The sequence below is a fragment of the Mastigoproctus giganteus genome, chromosome 4 (assembly GCF_048544385.1).
Source record: "Mastigoproctus giganteus isolate SK-2022 chromosome 4, ASM4854438v1, whole genome shotgun sequence".
Lineage (NCBI taxonomy): Eukaryota > Metazoa > Arthropoda > Arachnida > Uropygi > Thelyphonidae > Mastigoproctus > Mastigoproctus giganteus.
In genome coordinates, this window is record NC_143578.1 from 108,550,093 (window position 1) to 108,570,445 (window position 20,353).

General features: G+C 38.2%; 1 protein-coding gene across 6 annotated transcripts in view; it reads right to left on the reverse strand.

Moving 5' to 3' along the window:
* LOC150086983 (cilia- and flagella-associated protein 53-like) overlaps nucleotides 1-20,353 on the reverse strand; it is a 238,972-nt gene that overhangs the window by 75,991 nt on the left and 142,628 nt on the right. For all 6 annotated transcript variants that reach the window (XM_090372872.1, XM_090372870.1, XM_090372871.1 and 3 more), the window contains one exon: nucleotides 19,319-19,537. In XM_090372872.1, the coding sequence (XP_090228998.1) occupies nucleotides 19,319-19,537 (219 nt within the window). The remainder of the gene's footprint in view (nucleotides 1-19,318; nucleotides 19,538-20,353) is intronic.

Consider the following 20,353-nt stretch of genomic DNA (forward strand, 5'->3'; position numbering starts at 1 on the left):
GATGGTAATCAAGCTTACTGTCCAAGTTTGCAGACGATATGAAGGTTGGCAGGGTTGTTAAGGACACTAATGACAGTACGTTGCTGGAACAGGATCTAGAAAGGTTGGAAGTACTACATATGGGAAGCAGTAACCCCAGAGTAATGTATCAACTCTGTGGTACTACACTGAGGTAATTGTGCAGGCAGATATGAGGTAATTGTGCAGGCAGATATGAGGTTTTCTGAGCAGTGCAGACGGTCTGCAAGAGTAGCTCATGGTGTCTTGTCAATGATATACAGGAATATTTCTAGCAGGGATAAGGAGGTGATTATCCCCTTGTATAAGGCAATGGTCAGGCCACACCTTCAGTACTGTATACAGGTCTGGAGGCCTCATTTTGAGAAGGATGTAGAGCTGTTGGAACGAGTACAGAGAAGGGCAACAATATTAGTGAATGAAACGAAGGGTTGCTCTTACGAAGAAAGGCTTAAGTTTTTCAGTTCACAGTGTCTGGAGACTAGGCACCTGCAAGGTGATCTGACTGAGGTGTATAAAGCCTTGAATGGTTTGAGCATGCTCAATGCTGATGGGATTCTTCCTCTTGCTCAGAATAATTACATGAGAGGGCATAAATTCAAATTGAGGAAAGACAGTTGTAGGATTGACGTGCGGAAGTTTGCCTTTAGTCAGCGGATAGTTGATATGTGAAACAGACTTCCATCTTTTTTTGTGAAAGTTGATAGCCTAAATAAATTTAAGGTATTTGGAACGAACAGAAGGGTGAAATAAGAGCGTTTTTTTTTGGCTGATGCTGCATAAGCTTGCTTTCTTGCATCGTACGCCTATACTAATGCTAATGATAAAGTGTTGTTTTTTTATATATACAGGGCGTTACAAGAGACCATAACAAAAGAAATATTTAATAACATTTCTATAGGAAGGGTTAGTTGCCAAAATAATTTTAATAATAATCATATTTAAGATAATTAGGAGAAATGTGTAGTAACAGCTGATGTTATAGACAATTAATTTGTTGAGTCTAATTTTGTCCAATGTTTATTCTATTTATTTATTATTGTGTCAAATTATATAAGGTGCAGGTTATTTGGCAGTAAGAATATATAAAAACAGATAGATTTAATAAATTTGCCACAAATCTAGATACAGTCGATTCCGGTTATTTGGGCCACCGGTTAATCGGAGCAGCCATTTATTTGGGGCAAATCTTAAAAAACAGAAACCAATCGAGAAAATAGCCAGGGTTTACTTCGCTTAATTGGGACAGCATACCACTTAATCGGGGCAGGAGACTGCAGCACTGGAGATTACCCTACGATTGTCTCCGACGGTACCATGTGGTTCGGTCAAAATTCTGGAGGTCACAACCATAAAACAATAAAATCAATTAGTAGTCACCTGTTTATTGGGCTTTTCTGTTAGTGAAATCTATCATAAACGGACAGTAAACTCGATCTTACCGAATTTGTGATAATACCAACAGCTGGAATTCTGTGGGTTATTACGGTGAAATGTGTTTACACTTCCATGAAATCTTCAATCATATAAAGAAATTAATTTTCAGATCTTCTCTTCATTCGTATTTTTAAAGCTTTGTAACTCGTTTCTCGGTTCTCACTTGCACATATTGTGTTACTTGCAATTTGTGTGTGCCGTGTTCTTTGTTATTGATTGCTTATCTTTTTACTGTTTTAAATTTTAACCCCCACCCACAAATGTCAGTAAACAGAAATGTCAACTAGTTCGTATGTACATATTACAGTACGTATTAATTATTACGTATTCTTCCGATTTTCATGTATCATTTAATTTTTAAGATATGGGGGCGCCTCATATCTTTGCTTTTACAGCCTGTGGATAATATTCCTCCTATTTTTGCTAATTAGAATCGCTGTTTAATAGAATTAAAATTCAATTAAAAAATGTAATCACAATGACCGGCGCTTACTGCACATCGTATAGTGAACGGTACTTTACTATGTTGAGTTAGTCGTAACCTGATTTGATTGTACAGTGAACCATTGTAAAAAAAGGGGGGGGATACATTGTATTTTTAACTATTTACGTGAAACTTCGGATAATTGGGGCAGCCGCTTAATCGGGCCAAAATGCACTAGTCCCAATGTGTCCCAAATAACCGGAATGGACAGTATCTAGTTACCAGGCTCTGCATTAATAATTTCCAGTTGTTTAACAAATGGATCTATTTTTATCCAGTTCACATTGTGTTTGTGCAGTCTATACCTTATATCTTCTTAGCTATTTTTCACTTGCACATCACATTAGCACACCTCATCAGTCTGGTCAAAATTCAAAGAATGGTGACCAGATTTGTCAATCTGGTCACCCTTCTTTGAACCCTCTCTAGAATTTCTATGTCATTTTTTTCTCTGCTGTAAATCCTACTGGCCTCAGCCATAATGGATGTGCTGTCACCAAGTAATGGTCGTGTGATTCTCCGTCACTATAAATAAGTGGATATTTATTTATATATCTTTTTTAGTTCTGGTTTCCAAATCTGAATGCAATATTACAAATGCAGTATCATCATTGTCTTATATATAGGGACAATGACTCCCTGCTTCCAAAAGTCTATAAATCATAATACCTCATGTGCTCATCTAGCCACCTCTTTACACTGCATGGTAAATTGCTCAGAATAATTACCTGAGAGGGCATAAATTCACATTGAGGAAAGACAGTTGTAGGATGGATGTGCGGAAGTTTGCCTTTAGCCAGCGGGTAGTTGATAGGTGAAACAGACTTCCATCTTTTGTTGTGAAAGTTGATAGCCTAAATAAATTTAATTTATTTATTTATGACTGACTGTCTCATAACTCTTAAGTCTTTTTCATGGGAACCACTTTTAACTCCTCTCTTCCTGGCTTATAAGTAACTCGTGGATATCTGTTCTACAGGTGCAACACTTTTGGTAGGACAAAACTTTAGTTTCCATTTTCCATCAAAATATTGCAGAAATGCAGAGATTTAAGTGTGAGTGAAAAGAACAAAATTCTAAATGTTATGATATGCTTTACCTAAGCATAATCAGACAGCTGCTGCATTAAAACTCGATGTTTCAAAGCCTGTCATTTTTAGTAGTCATAGTGGCAAATAAAGCAAGGTTTGTTCCAACAATCAATTACTCTCTGGCCAAAAGCAAATTTCTACACATCTATCCTGCAGCCTTTTCCAATTTATATCACCTTAAATGCATTTTCCGAGAAATAGTAAGGATGCCATCATCGTTCTAATCACAAAAAGCAGGTAGTGCGTGTAAACAAAAGCAGATAAAAATCAAAAAAATTATGCTTTTGCTATTATGCTATATGGCGGGAAAGAAGAACCTTCATAATTGTGGCATTTACTTCCACTGGTATAAAGTTTTAGTCTCTAACAAGTTATGCACTGTCATTTATATTTAATTACACTGTCCAAATAATTATCACATGATACTTATGCACTCTACCTTGTTTACATACCATACCCACTATTTGCTGTCTGTGAATTGGCTAGAATTTAGTTTTCAACTGACATCCATCAAGAACTGAACCTTGTACACCCCCCCCCCCAAACCAAATCAAAATATTCCAGAAATGCAGAGATTTAAGTTTGAGTGAAAAGAACAAAATTCTAAATGTTATGATATGCTTTATCTAAGCATAATCAGAGAGCTGCTGCATTAAAACTCAATGTTTCAAAGCCTGTTTCAAAATAGAAAACTGTATGCATTAGTAGTGACTGAAAATTAAAATCTGGATGTGAAAAGAAAAAAAAAAAAAAAAGTGGAAAGGGTAAACTTGCAGAAAAGTGCTGAGATAGTCCTCCAATGTATCTATCAGTAGAATTATCCTATGAGAAAAGGTGAAGGAATTTGCAAGTGAATTTGGTGTAAAAGATATTGAGCATAAAGATGGCTGGCAAAGCAGGTGGAAGGAGAGATACTTAGTGTGCAAATGACTTCATAGAGTAAAATCAGACTCTGATACAGATTAGAATCAGATTAGAAACAGAAAAATGGGTGGAAAACATCTTGCCTACTTTACTGGAAGAATTTAGTGCTGACTGTATTTTCAACACTGATGAAACTGGTATTTATTTTTGAACAATTTCCAAGCATACTTTATTATTCAAAAATAAAAATTCTGTAGCCAGAAAAAATGAAAAGAAAGAATGACTGTATTTCTGATATGCAATATGATAGGCATAATAAAAAAAAAAAAAAAAATAAATACTTTTCATAACTGGGAAAAGTAAACCTTCATGTCTTCATCGGGACAAAAAATGTAGTAAGTGAATATAAAAGCAACACAAATGCATAGCTTACATCACAAATTTTCATTGACTTTTGGAAATTATCACAAATAAATAAAAATTTGCATTTAACTTGGATAACTACACAGCTCATTCAAATGTGCAACTGAACAACATAAATCTCACATTTTTTCCAGTGAATACAAATCCATAGTACAATCCTTGGATCAAGAAATAAGGTTTTAAAGCATTGTGCAAAAGTAAAGTATTGAAATGGATGCAAAGAAGAGCAAAAGGTTTGGTGACGGGAGCAAAAGCGTGCTCTTACCAGGAAAGGCTTCAGTTTTGTTAATTGAAGTGTCTGTAGACTAGATACATGTGAGGATATCTGAGTGAAGTTTTTAGGGCCTTGACATTGCAAAAAAAATTAACTTGCTACATGCAGTGCATATAATGGCTAGTGCTTGGGATTTAATTTACAAACAACAAACAACAAAAAGTAGTTTTCATAAAGTCAGATTATTCTGCCAGATGTGTTGTGGAAAATACGGAAGAAAGATAGCAATGCAGTTCCAGAACAGCAATTCATTCATTATACAAAATTTCAACAAGTGGATGAAAATCAATAAAAATCTTTGGATGACAGATGATATAAAATAAAAGATATAGTCAATCAATGGAATTATTATTATTATTGCTCCCTGATTGGGGGTTCCACCTCGTGACGGGTATTGCTACCAAGTACACAGGGTGGTTTTTGTTGTCTGGTGTTACTGTTGGTAGAGGAACTCTCTGACTATCCTACAGGTGTTCAGGATTGTGACTTTCTGGAGTTCCTTGTAAGTGTTTGCTGGGAGACCTATTGCTGCTAGGCTGTTATGTAGAGTCTTTGGCACCATACCTGTGGTTGACACGATAGTTGTTACTTGTTGTATAGGCCACATCTCTTTGATCTCCTGTCTTAGGTTCGTGTACTTCCTGATTTTTTCCCCATGGGTTTTCTGCAGCTTGCCAGTGTTGGGTACCACTATGTCAATCATATAGGTAGCTTTTTCTCTCTCTCTCTCTCTCTCTCTCTCTCTCTCTCTCTCTCTCTCTCTCTCTCTCTCTCTCTCTCTCTCTCATGTCTGGTCTGTTGTGTGGGATTGTTATTATGGCATGATCCTATTCGTTATTATGGCACGATCCCAGTACAGCTTGTGGGTTGGGGTCTCTACTACTAACTGGGATTCGTACTTGTAGTATAGTACACTTTCTTCGATCAACTGGTATTTCCTTGCTAGATTCTGATGTATTATCCTGGCTACCTGGTCGTGTCTATGAGTGTACTCAGTCTGGGTGATCACCTTGCATCCCGCGGTGATGTGTTGGATCATTTCTAAGGCCAGATGGCATTGTCGATATGTGTCATCAAACACTCTGGGCTCCTTGACGATGTATTTTCTATAGTTCCTGGTGTTGATTACTTGGTCTTGGATGGCGAGCATGAATCCTTCGGTCTTGGAAAAGAGCATCTCGCTTGTGAGCCATGCATTGGAGCAATTTTATCTACGTGATCTTGATGGAGATCATTGTAGTGTCTGCCATAAACTCCCTTCTCTGCCCATCTTTCTAGCTTCGTCTGTGCCCCCTGGTTGGGGAAGACTCCTCATTTAGGTTGAGTGGGGTATACTGCTTGTCTATCTTCCTTATGGCCTGCTGGAGTGCTGCTGTGTGTTTCTGGAAGTAATCCTTCAGATTAACTATTGCTATCTTCTGTTGCTCAATGAGGTCTATCAGGCTCCTTCCTCCTCCTTTCCAGGCAATTGTCAGCCTTTCCACGGCAGGTTTTCAGTGGTGTTGGCAGCTCTTGGTCACCATTGTCCTTATCTTTCTCATGATATATTCCAGCTTGGTGTTAATCCAATCTATGACCCTGAAGGAGTATGTTAGCACTGGGACTGCATAGGTGTTTATGGCTTTAACTGTGTTCCCTCTGTTCAGCCGGCTTCCGAGTCTCTGATGGTATTTTTCGGTCAGGCAGGCCTTAATTTCCTTGTGCTGTAACTACTGAGTCTGCGTCATCCCCAAGTATTTGTAGACCTCTCCCTCTGCCTTGGCTTTGATCTCTTTACCAGTCTGTAGCCGGTAGTTTTGGTTGACTAATTTTCCTTGGTGCAATCTGTGGGTCTTGCATTTGTCTAGACCAAATTCCATCCTAATATCATTGCTGATTTCTTTGGTGATCTGGAGTAGTTGCTGGAGGTGCTTCTCAGTTCTCGCATAGAGCTTGATGTCATCCACATACATCAGGTGGGTGAGGGTGTACAGGTTCTTCCTTCCTTCTTTGAGGTTATATCCTACTTTCTACTGTTGGGTATGGTGGATAGTAGGTTAAGTGCTAGACAGAACCACAATGGGCTCAGGGCATCTTCCTGAAAGATTCCTCTCTTGATGGGGATTGGCATGGTTGTGATGTTTTCGACCGGTAGTACTCAATTCCGCCATCGTTTCGCCTAGGAATTTTGTGATTGGCCTATATTTTGCCAGGTTTCTTGTATCTTTGTCTTTAGGCTTCAGATATGTGATTGCTTGAGTGAGAAACTTTGGGATTGTCTCTGGGTGCCTTATCATTTGGGTGAACTGCTCTGCCAGGTGCTCGTGCGTGCAATGAGCGTCTTGTACCAGTATTTGTGGATGTTATCTATTCCTGGAGTTCGCCAGTTGTGAGAGTTCTTGATTGTCTGTTTTACTTCTTTCCGAATCTCTCACCCTCTCATTTCTTGTACGTTCTTGGTTTTCATGCGTTCTGGTTCTGTCCAGGGGGCTTGGCTGTTGTGTCTTACTTCCCTGCTCCATATGTTTCTCCAAAACTCCTCAATTGTCTTCTGCTCGGGTGGTCCGTTCCCTTCTTTCCAATCTTCTCAGAGACTCCTGTAGAAGACTCTTTGGTCCTCATCGAAGATTCAGTTGTTTATTTTCTTCTGGGAGCTCTCTTTGTATCAGCGTAATCTTTTGTTGAGTGCAAGGAGGTTCTGCTTCAATGTGTCCAAGTACTCTCCTATTCTCTGATTTTTTGTCTCATGTTTGCTGTGGACCTCTTGAGGATGCTCTTCACTTTTCCAATTAATTTCTTACTCCTATTGCCCCGTTGATACTGGGGTCAATTGGCCTACCTCGACTCTTAATTCTTCTTTCTTCTGCTGAAGTCTTCTTTCCCAAGCTAGTGGTCCTTCTGTTTTCGGTTCTCCTGCTGTTGGTCTCTCGTTTCTCTTCTATTAATCCTCTTGGCTGCTACCACAGCAGAATACATGGCTGTGTGGATGGCCTCCAGTGTTGCACCATTGCTGTTGAGATAATGCGGTATTATGTGCCGACTGAGGTGGTCTGCGACTCTCCACAAGGTTCTATTCGGCCTCTGCTTCGGTATCACATAAGTCTTTATTGGTCCATTCCTTTGAATTCTTAGGGCCTTCTTCCACTCGTCCTCTCTGGACATCATGATCTTATCTCTTTCCACTTCAGCTGCTGTGGGTTGTATTTCTTCTTGCTCTTCCTCTTCTGGTTCCGTATTCTTTATCCTTTGTAGCTGATCGCTCACATTCTGCTTGATTTTTTCCAAGATTGCAGTAGCTATCAGGTTCTTCATGACGATGGTCCTTCTCTGGGTCCGCTATTCGCTGTTCCGTAACCTGAATATCCAGGAATCGTTCCAGCCACTTGGTATATAGTCTTGCCCTGTAAATTGTCACATTGATCTCCAGCTTCATTATTTCGTAGTATGCTTGTATGATGTACATATTCATTTTGATGCTCCACTTCATGTGTTGGCATTTTCTCCCTTCCTGGGTAGTCATTAGCGCAGTTGCACAGGAAGCACTTCCAGTTGGTGGGGCTGGATGGTCTTGCCCTTCTCTTGTGGTAGTCATACAGGGAACAGCGCCACTTGCTCCACTGTCTTCCTTGGGAGACCATCTCTGATTTTTCAGACCGACCCCTCTGCCTAAGGCCTGAACGCAAGTGACTTTATCTTGCACCACACTTGATGGAATGTGATTAATATTTCTCTGCGACATCATCCATCTATGGAGGTGGACCTGTTTAGCTTCAACTTACGTCCAGTGGTAGTTCTCAGGAGTGACGCCAGATGGCGCCACAATCTGCCTTAGCCACTGCTCCGACCTTGGGGTGGGTGGGTAGGTAGGTCCCTTGGAGCAACTTTCACGATGTTTATTTATTTATTAATTTTATTACTATTAATTAATTTATTATTATTATTCTAATTTATTACTATTATTATACCGGTCTCCCAGTGTGATGGAGCCGCATTTGCTTCCTCCAAGGGGGTACTCGAACCTGGGTCCATCAGGCTGGTAGTCCAGTGTCATAAACAGTGGGCCATCGTGCCCCTTATTATTATTATTATTATTATTATTAGCAGTAGCAAATGATGTAAGGAAGCAACATCGTACAGCATCAGCCAAAAAAAAAACCACTTTTTCACCCATCCATTATCTCTAACAGTTTTAACAGTTTGTCTAGTTCTTCCTTGAATTTATTTAAACTACCCACCTCCACATCACTAGATGGAGGTTTGTTCCAACAATCAAGTACCCTCTGGCTGAAGGCAAATTTCTGCACATATAAACTGCAACCATCCTTCATCAATTTGAATTTATGCCCTCTTATGTGTGTAGTCTGAACAAAAGGATGAATTCCATCAGCATTTAGCTTATTCAATCCATTCAAGTCCTTAAACAGCTCAATCAGATCTCCTCACAGGTGCCTGGTCTCCAGACTGCAGTTTGCGAAATTAAAACTTTTTCTGGTAAGAGTACCCTTTTGCTCCCCTTACCAATCTTGTTGCTCTTCTCTGAATCCATTCCAACTCTTCTCAACTTTGCTCTTCTCTGCACCCATTCCAACTCTTTTCAACTGTGCTCTTCTCTGCATGCAATCCACATCCTTCCTAAAATGAGCCTTCCAAACCTGTATGCACTATTCAAGATGTGACCTACATACTTATACAAAGGGATAATCACACCCCTATCCTGCTGGAAAAATTCCTGTATATTATTGACAAACCCCCATCAGCTGTCCTGGAAGCTTGTCTACACTGCTCAGAGAACTTTGCATCTGACTATATAATTAACACCCCCAAGGTCTTTTCATTCTCCAGTGCCCAAGCGTGGTACTATAGCTGGTACATTAATCTGGGATTGCTGCTCCCCATATGAAGCACCTTGCATTTGCCATTTCTCAGCCCATCTACCTAATTTTCTAAATTTTGTTGCAGTAGCATACCTTCATTACTGCCATTAACTACCATGCAAATCTTTGTATCACTGCAAACATAGACATTAAGCTGGATATATTTTCAAATATCATTAATAAATACAGAAAACAACAATGGGCCCAGCACTGAGCCCTTGGAAACTCCGCTAATAACATTAATCCAAGAAAAGCAATGTCCTTGAAAAATCTGATAAACCCACTCAACAGTGGGTTTATCAGATTTTTATCCTTAATGCCACATTGCCAAAATTTGTGTATTATGCTAGATAAATGTGATACTGAGTGAGAAAAATAAAAATTCTGACAAAGATATTGAAATCCAGAGAGCTATGCCAACAACCAGAGAAATTTGGTTTCTTTTAAGCATTACTGAATTAAAACTTAAGGGAGAGAAGAGTGAAAACTACAAATTACTGTACAATTGTTGTATTTTCAATATGAGAACATACTGAAAATTTAATTGCTATGTATTTTAAACAACAAATATTGGAGAGACTTTTAAAAAAAAATAAGATGCTTTTTTTTGTTAAATTTTTATCTTTTTAATTTCAATACTGAAATCAGTTAACATGGTTATGAATTGCTCTAGCACAGTATATACAGTACTACACATACTTTGCTGTATGATAAATAAAGATTAGTAAAGATAAACAGCTTTTTACATTTCATAAAAAAAAAAATTCTTCCATTTAATATCATCAATGTTAAACTCAATGTGATCACAATAAGTGGAACCCAATGTTCATACTTTTTTGTCTCCTACATGAAAGATATGTAATATACGTAATATACATGTATACTTGTGAAAGGGTTAATGGTTTGATGCCCTACAATATTAATACTACACTCTAGAATGGCATTTGTGAAATTTTCCTTTTCCTTCAGCTAGTGAGTTGTTAATGACAGGAATAAGTTGCTTCTGTGGATAGCTGAGGTGCAGATGAGTTGGAGAAATTCAAAGGACAACTGGATTGATGCCTATATGAGGGGGGAGGAAACACATAAGTAGTTAATTTTTTTTGGCTAGTGCAGCAGAAGTGTACAAAAAAGCTTTTTTTGTACTGGATGGCTCTTACTACTAATACTTAAATTCTTCTACTTGTTCCTTATAACCAGATTATTTTTCAACCCTCTCCCAGCCTCTCCAAATATATTATGAAGTCTCTAAAAGAACAGCTGTCACAAAAATAAGTGGCATTTGTGACTTGGATGGTAAAAATGAAAAGGCAAAACTTACCTGTACCTGAAAGTAGGCGCCTCCGTAGCCAGGTGGACAGGAGCAGCAGTGCATAGCACACGTTTCTTGATTAGACCGGGGTTCGAGCCCGTGACCACCAAATACGGAGGATGCGGAAAGGTCAGGGAATGACCACCACATATCTCGGAGCAATATGGCCTTAGTTGCTAATGCTCCTAAATAACTAACAAACAAACATAACATAACATAACCTGAAAGTACTTTTTACATTCAATGTCAAGGCACTGTTCCACCTTCTTGAGGTTTTCTATTAATCAAATAGGAATATCAATGATGTTAATTTTGTGCTACTACTGCTCTCAAATAGAACAATTATACTGATAGTCACATACAATAACAACATAAGACTTATTCTTGCTGGAGTATTGCACAGAAGGTGCTATCTGAACTCCTCTTTTTATACTGTATACTAATACCATTATTCAAAATCAGGATCTGCACAGCAGCTGATCTGAAGCTGCTGTCCCAGATCTTATTCAGACATTTAATTAATGAAACACTAGCTAGTCACCATTATATTCCATCTTATTGCTGTCTACACTTGTCAACGCATGAGGTCTCTATATACGCTCAGACGTGTTTTTCTTAGTCTCCCAGGATTTATCTTTTTCAGTGTTTTCTAGGCCACCCCACCTTTGTAAAAGTATGTCCCCATAACAAAGAAATTATGGTGAGTGTACTCATAACTTTCTTGGCTCTGTGAGTGAAGGGATAGCGCTCTGCTCCTCATCCTTAGTTTGCATTTTTTATTGAAATTATCGCTATTGATAACATTGAACAATGGCTGACACTTAACGTTGTTGTTTCCCTTCACTTACAGAATTTTTTTTTTTTTTTTTTCTGCTTTGGCCTTTGACCCTCAAGCTTGGGGTTGTTAAAGGTCTTGACACCATTCTGGAACTCTAGGGTGGCTGATTGTTGCACTGGGGTACTGAAGATTAATTTGTTTTGTGCAAATAGCCAGCCATTACCATGATTTATATTTTTTCAGCTCTTGCCTACCAAATAAATTGGAATAATACTGGCAGCCATACTGTCTTCCCCATTCTCTTTGACCAATAGGCTTAAAGGTCATTGAGTTTTGGCGGACTTTTGTTAAGTCACCATTTTGTGTTTGCATGGCTGCCTCCATATGGGAGTCGCCATTTTGTGGTGTAGCTATAACCTATAGCGTTTTTGTATATTGAGTTATTACAGACTGTTGGTAATACCATTTTAGCTTGTTATACTATCTTTGGTGCAGATTATTGGCTGCACTGTTATATAAACATTATCATTGACTATAATATATTTGTTTTGGTAACCAATAGTTACCTTGAAAATATTGTGTATACTTGAATTGCCATTTTTATCACTATGTCTTTTAAATTTTGTAACTTTTGTTTGGGTGCTCCTAATATTTTGCCCTTTAGTATACTTTCTTCTCATGCCCTATAGACCCCCTCCATAAAGTTTTGGGGGTTTTGGCTTATTAGGGACTCAGATATAAGCATAATTGTCTTGTTTGCTCAAACCTGCCTTCAATATTATTTTTGGGCTGGTTTGGGCTGTTATTTTTTTAAACTTAAATCGCCCTTTTCTCGATACCTATTGGGCGGATCCTGCTCATTTTTGGTGTGGTAATTCAGATTAAAAATACTTATTTTTGTGAATTTTTTGAACGCCCCTGGTGAGTAGAAACAGAACTATTCATTATCAAACTTTAGGTACAATTACATTCCAAATGGATAGCTCCACCAGCTCAAGTACTTCTCGTGATGATAATACAGGTAAGTGTCCCCAACTATTGAACATTTCAGTGTTGGACAGTTCTCTTACACAGAAGTTTGGACCCATTGGTTCGATTCTTACCAGTACTCCTTCCAAAGTTGAAGGCCCTCTGGCTTTGAATGAGTCTCAGTCTAAGAGTCTCAAGAACTTGATTGTGGACATTAGTAATCCTTCTGAATTGATTTCAGCCTTTAACTTTTATAAGAATCAGTTTTCTGAAGTTTCACATTCGTATAAGGGCATTCCATCTAAGTTTATTACATCATCTTGGCAACTTTGGAATGGTGTGGAGGAGATAATTCAGAAGTTGGCCTTTGCTTTGGAGGAACAGAAGAAATTTTTCAACGACTTCGCTGCCAAAGACGTTGAGACGACTTCAAAGCTTAAGGAGGAGATTGCTTCTTTGCAGGTTGCAGCTACAGATAATATTTATTTGAAGGAACTATTAACATCAAAGGATTTCCAAATCACAGAACTTCGTACAAAACTTGCAACTGTGGAAGACTTTTTGACTAAATTTGAGGATGTTTCTGCCAGCTTGCTGGCTAAAGATAACCAATTGAAGGATATCCAAATAAAATTGGATACGCTGACGCAGCAATTGGATGAAATCTCCAAACCCTTGTCTGTTTCCTCAGACCCCTCGACAGCATCCACGTTTGCTACAGTAACTACTACTAATTTAAGACCTCAAACTGGTCCAGCTCTAGCCCCTCCACCTTCGGGTGCTCAATCGAAACACGTTCTCTTCGTCAAAGCTGGCGTAAACAGTACGGTAACGTCAAGCGAAGATGTAAAACAACTCCTTTCTTCGGATTTTAAGCAAGAGTTAAAGAAGGTTAAGATTAAATCAGTGCGAAAGCTAAGGGAGAAAGGGATAGTAATAGAGACTGCTACTGAGAATGATCTCCGTACTTTGGAGAATTGTGGTAAATTTGCGGACTGCGATCTTCACATAGAACATCCTAAGAAGTTAAACCCAACCTTGGTAGTTTTTGACATCCCTGGGGATTCCTCAGATGAGGACTTTTTGGATGACTTGTTTGAGAAAAATCTCTGTAATAAAATTGATAAAAAGGATTTTGAAACAAATACTAAAGTAAGATTCAGGTTTGGCTCGAAAAATAAAAATACTTGTCATTTAGTTTTCGAGGTTTCCCCGAAAATGAGACACTGCTTATTGAGTTCGGATTGTAGAGTTTTCTTGGGCTGGACAGCCCACAGTGTAAAGGACTTTACCATTGTTTCGCGCTGTTTTCGTTGTTTAGGATATGGTCATTCCGCAAAAACTTGTCAACAAACTGCTAATGTATGTGGTCACTGCGGTGATCAAGGTCACCAATTTGACAATTGTACTAAGAAAGACTCCCCCCCTTGCTGCGTTAACTGTAAGGTGAGGAGAAAGGATAGTAAACACTCTTATAGGGATCTTAGCTGCCCGGAATTTATTCGAGCACAGGAGCTGATTCGCTCAAAAACTAATTTTCAATAGAATCCTCCATTCTTCTTTTAGTCCTTCGCTAAAAGTTATACAACTCAATTGTCAGAGGTCAGCTTCGGTTACTAATGACTTAGCAAAAATTGCAATTGATAAAAAGATTTCGTTTATGGGTTTACAAGAATTATATTCAGTAAAGGGTTTGGTTAAAGGCTTTCCTTTTTCGTTTCGAATAGTCTCTTCTTATATACAGCATATTGGTACTGGGGGGAATGCCAGGGCTATGGTTTGGGCAGCCCTGGTGGTGGCTGACCCCTCATTGGTTGTTACTAAAATTAATACCTTGTGTTCTAATTTTGCTGCCTGCGCCTGCATAGAGGGTCCGTTTGAAAAGTTTTATGCTATATCATTGTACATGCGTTGTTCACAAGGTGTACAGCCAATTGAGCCTTTTTTAATCTATCTGGACCACGTATTATCGCATTTAGCTGGTGAAAAACTACTAATTATGACAGATTCTAATTCTTCTTCGTCGCTCTGGTCTTCTTTTCCTCCAAATCTTAAGGGTGAGTTGTTTGAGGAGTTAATTTTTTCTAAAGGTTTAACGGTTTGGAACATTCCGTATTCACCTCCAACTTTTGTTTCTGCTTCCGGACAGTCCAGTGTTGATGTAACTCTTACCAACAGAGCCTTTGGCAGTAACATTCATTCTTGGTCGGTTCAGCCCACGTGGTCCGGTAGTGACCATAATGCCATTGTATTCCACATTAAATTTAACGTTTCCTTGGGCCCTTCCAGACACACAGCTGATTTTCCCAGATATAGAACAGTTAATATAGATTGGTCACTTTTTGATGCAAAATTTTTGGATACTTTTACTCCTACCTGTATTGCTTTTCTGAATTCTCTGGACACTAATTCCCATCTTGAAGAATTTATGAAGTTATTCTCTTTTGTTTGTGACTCTACATTGCAGAAATGTTCTCGTTCCCCTTCTTCCGTCCCTTGGTGGACGTCTGAGCTCTCGAACCTGAGAAAAGCTTTTAGCTCTGCAAGGCGAAAATTTCAAAGGGCTAAGCGTTCACACAGACCCCAGGCGGAAATACAGACTTTTTACGAACAGTATAAAACATCAAGGAGAACTTATTTCAATACTATATATAAATGTAAGAGAAAAGCTTGGGATGATCTAATTTCAAAAAACTTAAATTCTGACCCTTGGGGTTTTGTGTTCAAACTGGTTACTGAGAAGATTCACCCTGGTCTGATCCATTCTTCAATCCTAAAACCAGATCTCACGGAAACTCTTTCTTGGAAGGAATCCATCACTCTCATTTTACAAGAAATAATAAAGGATGATATCACCGTTCCTGAGAGTCCTTTGCAGACTTCCTTAAGATTGAATCATCTTTGTTACTCTGCTTCAAGTGTTGAGGAACCTTTTTCCATTTTTGAAATCGACAACTCCATCAGTTCACTTAATTCGGGCAAATGTCCCGGTCTGGACTTGATGGAGGTGTCCATACTGAAGCGAATCTGGAAGCTTTGCCCGACTTGCATTAGTGACTTATTGAATTCTTGTTTGGCTGGTGGTTGTTTTCCTGATTCTTGGAAGGTAGCAAATTTGAAAATATTATTAAAACATCAAGACAAACCGGCAAATATGGTTACTTCATATAGGCCTATTGCTTTACTTCCTGCTTTAAGCAAAGTACTAGAAAAATTAATCTCACTTCGTTTTCAGATTTATTATAACAATCATTCTCTTTCGGCACGTAATCAATTTGGCTTTCGGAAAGGGTACTCAACGGTGGATGCCATTAATGCCACCCTTGATTTGACAGCTGCCTCTAATAGCAAATATGTCCTTGGTCTCTTTGTAGACTTCAAGGGGGCCTTTGACACCTTATGGTGGCAAAGTGTCCTCGCGAGGTTTCGGGAGGCCGAGGTTTCCATTCCTTTATACAGGTTAATATCAAGTTATTTCTCAAACCGTAACATTGTTGTCTCCTCTGGCTTTGAAGTTGTAAAGAGACAGGTTACTCGTGGCTGCCCCCAGGGCTCTGTTCTGGGACCAATTTGTTGGTCCGTTGTTCTGGATGGGTGGCTCACTCAAAATCTACCATATACACATAAAGTTGCTTACGCCGATGATTTGGTCGTTCTCATCCTTGGTAATTCCAGGTTGGAATTGGAGGAACGTGCCAATGAGGCACTCCTTGATCTTGACTGCTGGTGCCAACTGCATAAGCTCGAGGTCTCAGTCTCAAAGACAAAGCAGATGCTGTTGAAGGGGCGGCTAGCTGTTAACAGACCACCAACCGTAAAACTTAATGATAATTCTATTGGCCTTGTAACTTCTTTCAAATATTTAGGAGTCATGCTGGATAATAAGCTAAATTTCGTCCAGCATGCGAAATACTTGCTAAAGAAAATTAAAATCCTCACTGGCAAAATACTTCATATAGCAAGATGTACTTCTGGTTTAAAATCCAGTGTGCTTCGAACATATTACAGATGCATCTTTATCCCGATTATTGTCTATGCTGCTGGTGCTTGGGGCCGTAAATGTACTACAACTATGGTTGCAAAGTATCTTATACAAGCGCAACGTTTTTTCCTTTTAGCAACATCACGTGCTTGCAGAACCATTTCTACCCCAGCCCTGTTAGTTTTAACTGGGAAATTACCAATTCAATATGAGGTTATTCAAAATTTTCTTATGTTCCATAAAAGTCGAGGTATTCTTGTCCAATTGAACCAGTATTCTAACAATTTGGATCTTACCTATAAGGAGGAATGTAAAAGGTTGACAGCACTCTTTAAAGATTCCTGGCAACAGGATTGGAATCTTAATACAAAAGGAAGAGTAACTTATAGTTTTAAACCTACAGTAGAAATTTTTACTAGGGATAACTTTCCCTGGTTTACGCCAGGTCTATATCTCACCTTTCTTCTTTCTGGGCACGGTAGCATTAATTTTAAGCTTTTTCATTTCGGTCTTGCTAACTCTCCAAACTGTTTGTGTGGTGAATTGGAAACAGTTCCACACATAATATTAGACTGTCCTTTATATGTTGATTTACGGCTTCCTTTTCAATTAATAACAAACGTGTTTGATGTTTCTGAGTTTCCTCTTTTGGTTTCCTCTTTGGAATTGTTTGGGGCTTTTTCAACTTTTGCGGATAAGGTTTTCAAACGTCGGAAAATCTTAATGTCAGATAGTTCTTAGATAACATCGACACCATTAGGAATCTAACTCTTGTGTTTTAGGTATAATAATGCACAGTTTTTGTTTTGCCCTGGTTAGGGTGGAGTCTTTCTTCTTGTACTTCTGTTGTAAATGAGATGTCTTAGCTCGTAGTTAAATGTAAATATGTAACAAAGTTTTAACTCTTCTAGAACTTTTGTATTATATTGTAACTTACAGTTATTACCTGGTTTTGTTTTTGGGTTTTTGAGTCTGTTCTGTGTTTGTTTTCTAGTTTTGTATATATGTATATCTCTTCTGAGAAATTGAGATTTTGTAAATTTCAGCCCCATTCGGGCTGGTGGTTGATTCATTAAGTTAAATGGTAAATGTAATTATTTACTTAAGTGTTGTTCCAATAGTTGCTGAATTTTGTTGTAATAAGTTAATTGGTGTTATTGAATCAAATTTAACTTAACTGTAGTTGAATATACTTACTTATTTTTGCTTTCAATTGGAAGATTTTATATAACAAAATATAAATAATATTTTGTAATAGTAAGAGTTTTAAAGCAATATTTGTTGAAATGTTTTTAATTATTTGCCACTAGTGTTGAGGAAATTCTTTTTTCCTCTTCTGTTTCCTTTTCTAACCTATTTCTTCCGTTTCTTTCTTCTAACTATTTTCCTACTAAGTCCTTCCCATTTATTCTTGATGTTTTGCATCAGTATGAAGTATAGTTGTTCCTGGCTGCCTCCACGTGGCTAGGGACGGGAGTCTGGGGGTAGAAGGAAATTGCTTCTGCCCCCAGACTGCGAAATGCCAGGAGCCGGCACACAACATACAACAGAACACACACTTACACACAGTAACGGGTTCAAACATTTTATTAGTTGTTCTTTCCTTGAAAAGTTTTTTTTTTTTTTTTTTTTTTCTGCCGGCTCAGCGATATGCTTTTAGAGTACACTGCGGTGTATAGGGGAAACCCTGGATCCAGCCTAACAAACACAAATACTTGAATACTTGTCTACACTTGTGCAAAAAGAAGATTCCTAGGCAACCTCAAGCTGATTACCAGTTAGATCTATGCCATACATATCTGGGATGTGCATATCTACACAATTTGATACCAGTTCTGAAGACACCTGGTTCTGATCCAACATCAACAGAATTCACCTTTCAAATCATTTACTTTCAACCCATATTCTTCCTATGGTCCAATCCTTGGATGTAGATATCCTCAAAATTCACCATTGATAAAAGGTACAGATAATGAATTCTGTTACTCGCTGACACTCCTACAATGCCTTATGATTAACTAAATTGGCAAAGTAGTTTGTGTTTTGCATGTATTTTACTGGCAGTTTTGCATGCAAAACTGCCAGTAAAATACTCCTCCTAGATGAGTATTTCAAGAGGACTGTGCAAGTGCTTGAATTTTCCTTGGAATAGAAAAAATAGGCCAATGCCCTATCGACTATCCAAGTGGCCTATTGTTGACTATAACTTTTCTTTTTTTATGTGTAATTTAATTTTAATTGTAATATTCTTTTACTTTAATCAAATTTAATTTTTGCTTTGTAATCAGCAGAATTAATTCATTTTTTATCTGATAATTTTTCTTTTTTTATTAATTTTTATGTAGATAATTCAATTTACTTATTATCTATTTCAATCCTTTTTTGTAACACACCAACACAATGGTCATTTGTGGCAGTATGGTAGGTTTGCCAACTTTTCATTTATTTGAACTTGTTACAATGAGTTCATATCCCAAAAGAAAGTGGTAGAAATTGTTAAAGGCCTCTTCAGTTGAGGCTGCAATTAGCCAATCTCACTCAAGCAGAGGTAATAGAGTGTATCTCCTTAAATTATTCTTAAGGAGATACAGTTACAAACATTATACACAATAAGAACTACATGAACTAGCACACTATGACCAAAGTAGCTGATGCACCAAGCATCCCAAAAACAACCAACCTGGTGAATAGCTGTGGTGCATTTGCAAGGCAATAAAAGCAACATATAAAATTGTAAAACCTTATTGTAAAAGTTTGGTTTTTATTAGTTAGTTTAATATGCCTTAAAATGAACTATTGATTTATTTTTATACAAATAAATTAATTCAGGTACCTTTCTTCTAGCAGCTTCTTGCATTTCTTTCTCATCTAACCCTTCAATCTGCTTCAAAAAGTGAAGATCAAGAAGCAAATCTTCCTTTGCTTTCTTGGCTTCTCTGTGTAGTCTGGTAATAAGACACTTATCCAAATCTAATTTTACCTGTTCTTGTTTTTGTCTCTTTTGTGCTGCTTCCCATTCAGCATCAAGTTCCATAAGTCTTCTTTGCTCTGCCTTTTAAAAACCAATTAAAAAAATAAAAAACAGAGAATCAATGATATTTAAATGAGTAAAAAGGATGAATTGACAGTTATGCTCAAAGTAAAAAAAAAAAGATAAAAAAAAATGTCAAGAGAGCTTTTAATTAAATAAATAGATGTTGTCTTAGTGGAAAAGAGTGCAAAATTTCAAAACTAACCTTGGGATATATATACATAGGGTACTAGGAAAGTTTTGCAATACAGCTTTGTTTATTTAATTTTTTCAAAGTAATTTCCTCTACATTCAATACACCTCTCCATCCTCCGAAACCAATCTTTAAACCAGTTCTGCCAAGTTTCACTAGGGAGTAAACCACACTCGTTGTCCCAAGCCCGTAGAAGGTCCTCATCACTGGAAAACCGCCTCCCTTTTAGCTTCATTTTCACATGCGGGAACAGTGCAAAGTTGCAGGGAGCAAGGTCTGGACTGTAGGGAGGGTGCTCGAGAAGTTTCAGTCCTGTCGTGGTCAAATATTCAGTGCAGGCTTTGGCGCGGTGAGCTGGAGCATTTTCGTGATGGAGGTACGAGGTGTCCATTCTTGACTTTGGCAGCAGGTTCTTCATAGGTCCAATGACTTTAGGCAGGCATTGTTCAGTATACCACTTAGCTGTGACTGTCTTCTGCGTGTCCAAAACGACACGTTCCACAGTTCCACTCGATTTGAAAAATACAGCTATCATTTTCTTCTTTACAGATCGGGATTTTCTGACAATTACGGGTGTGTCGTCATCATCAAAGACCCAAACACTTTGTTTTGAGCCTTGGTCGGTAGATCGTAATAGTACAGCC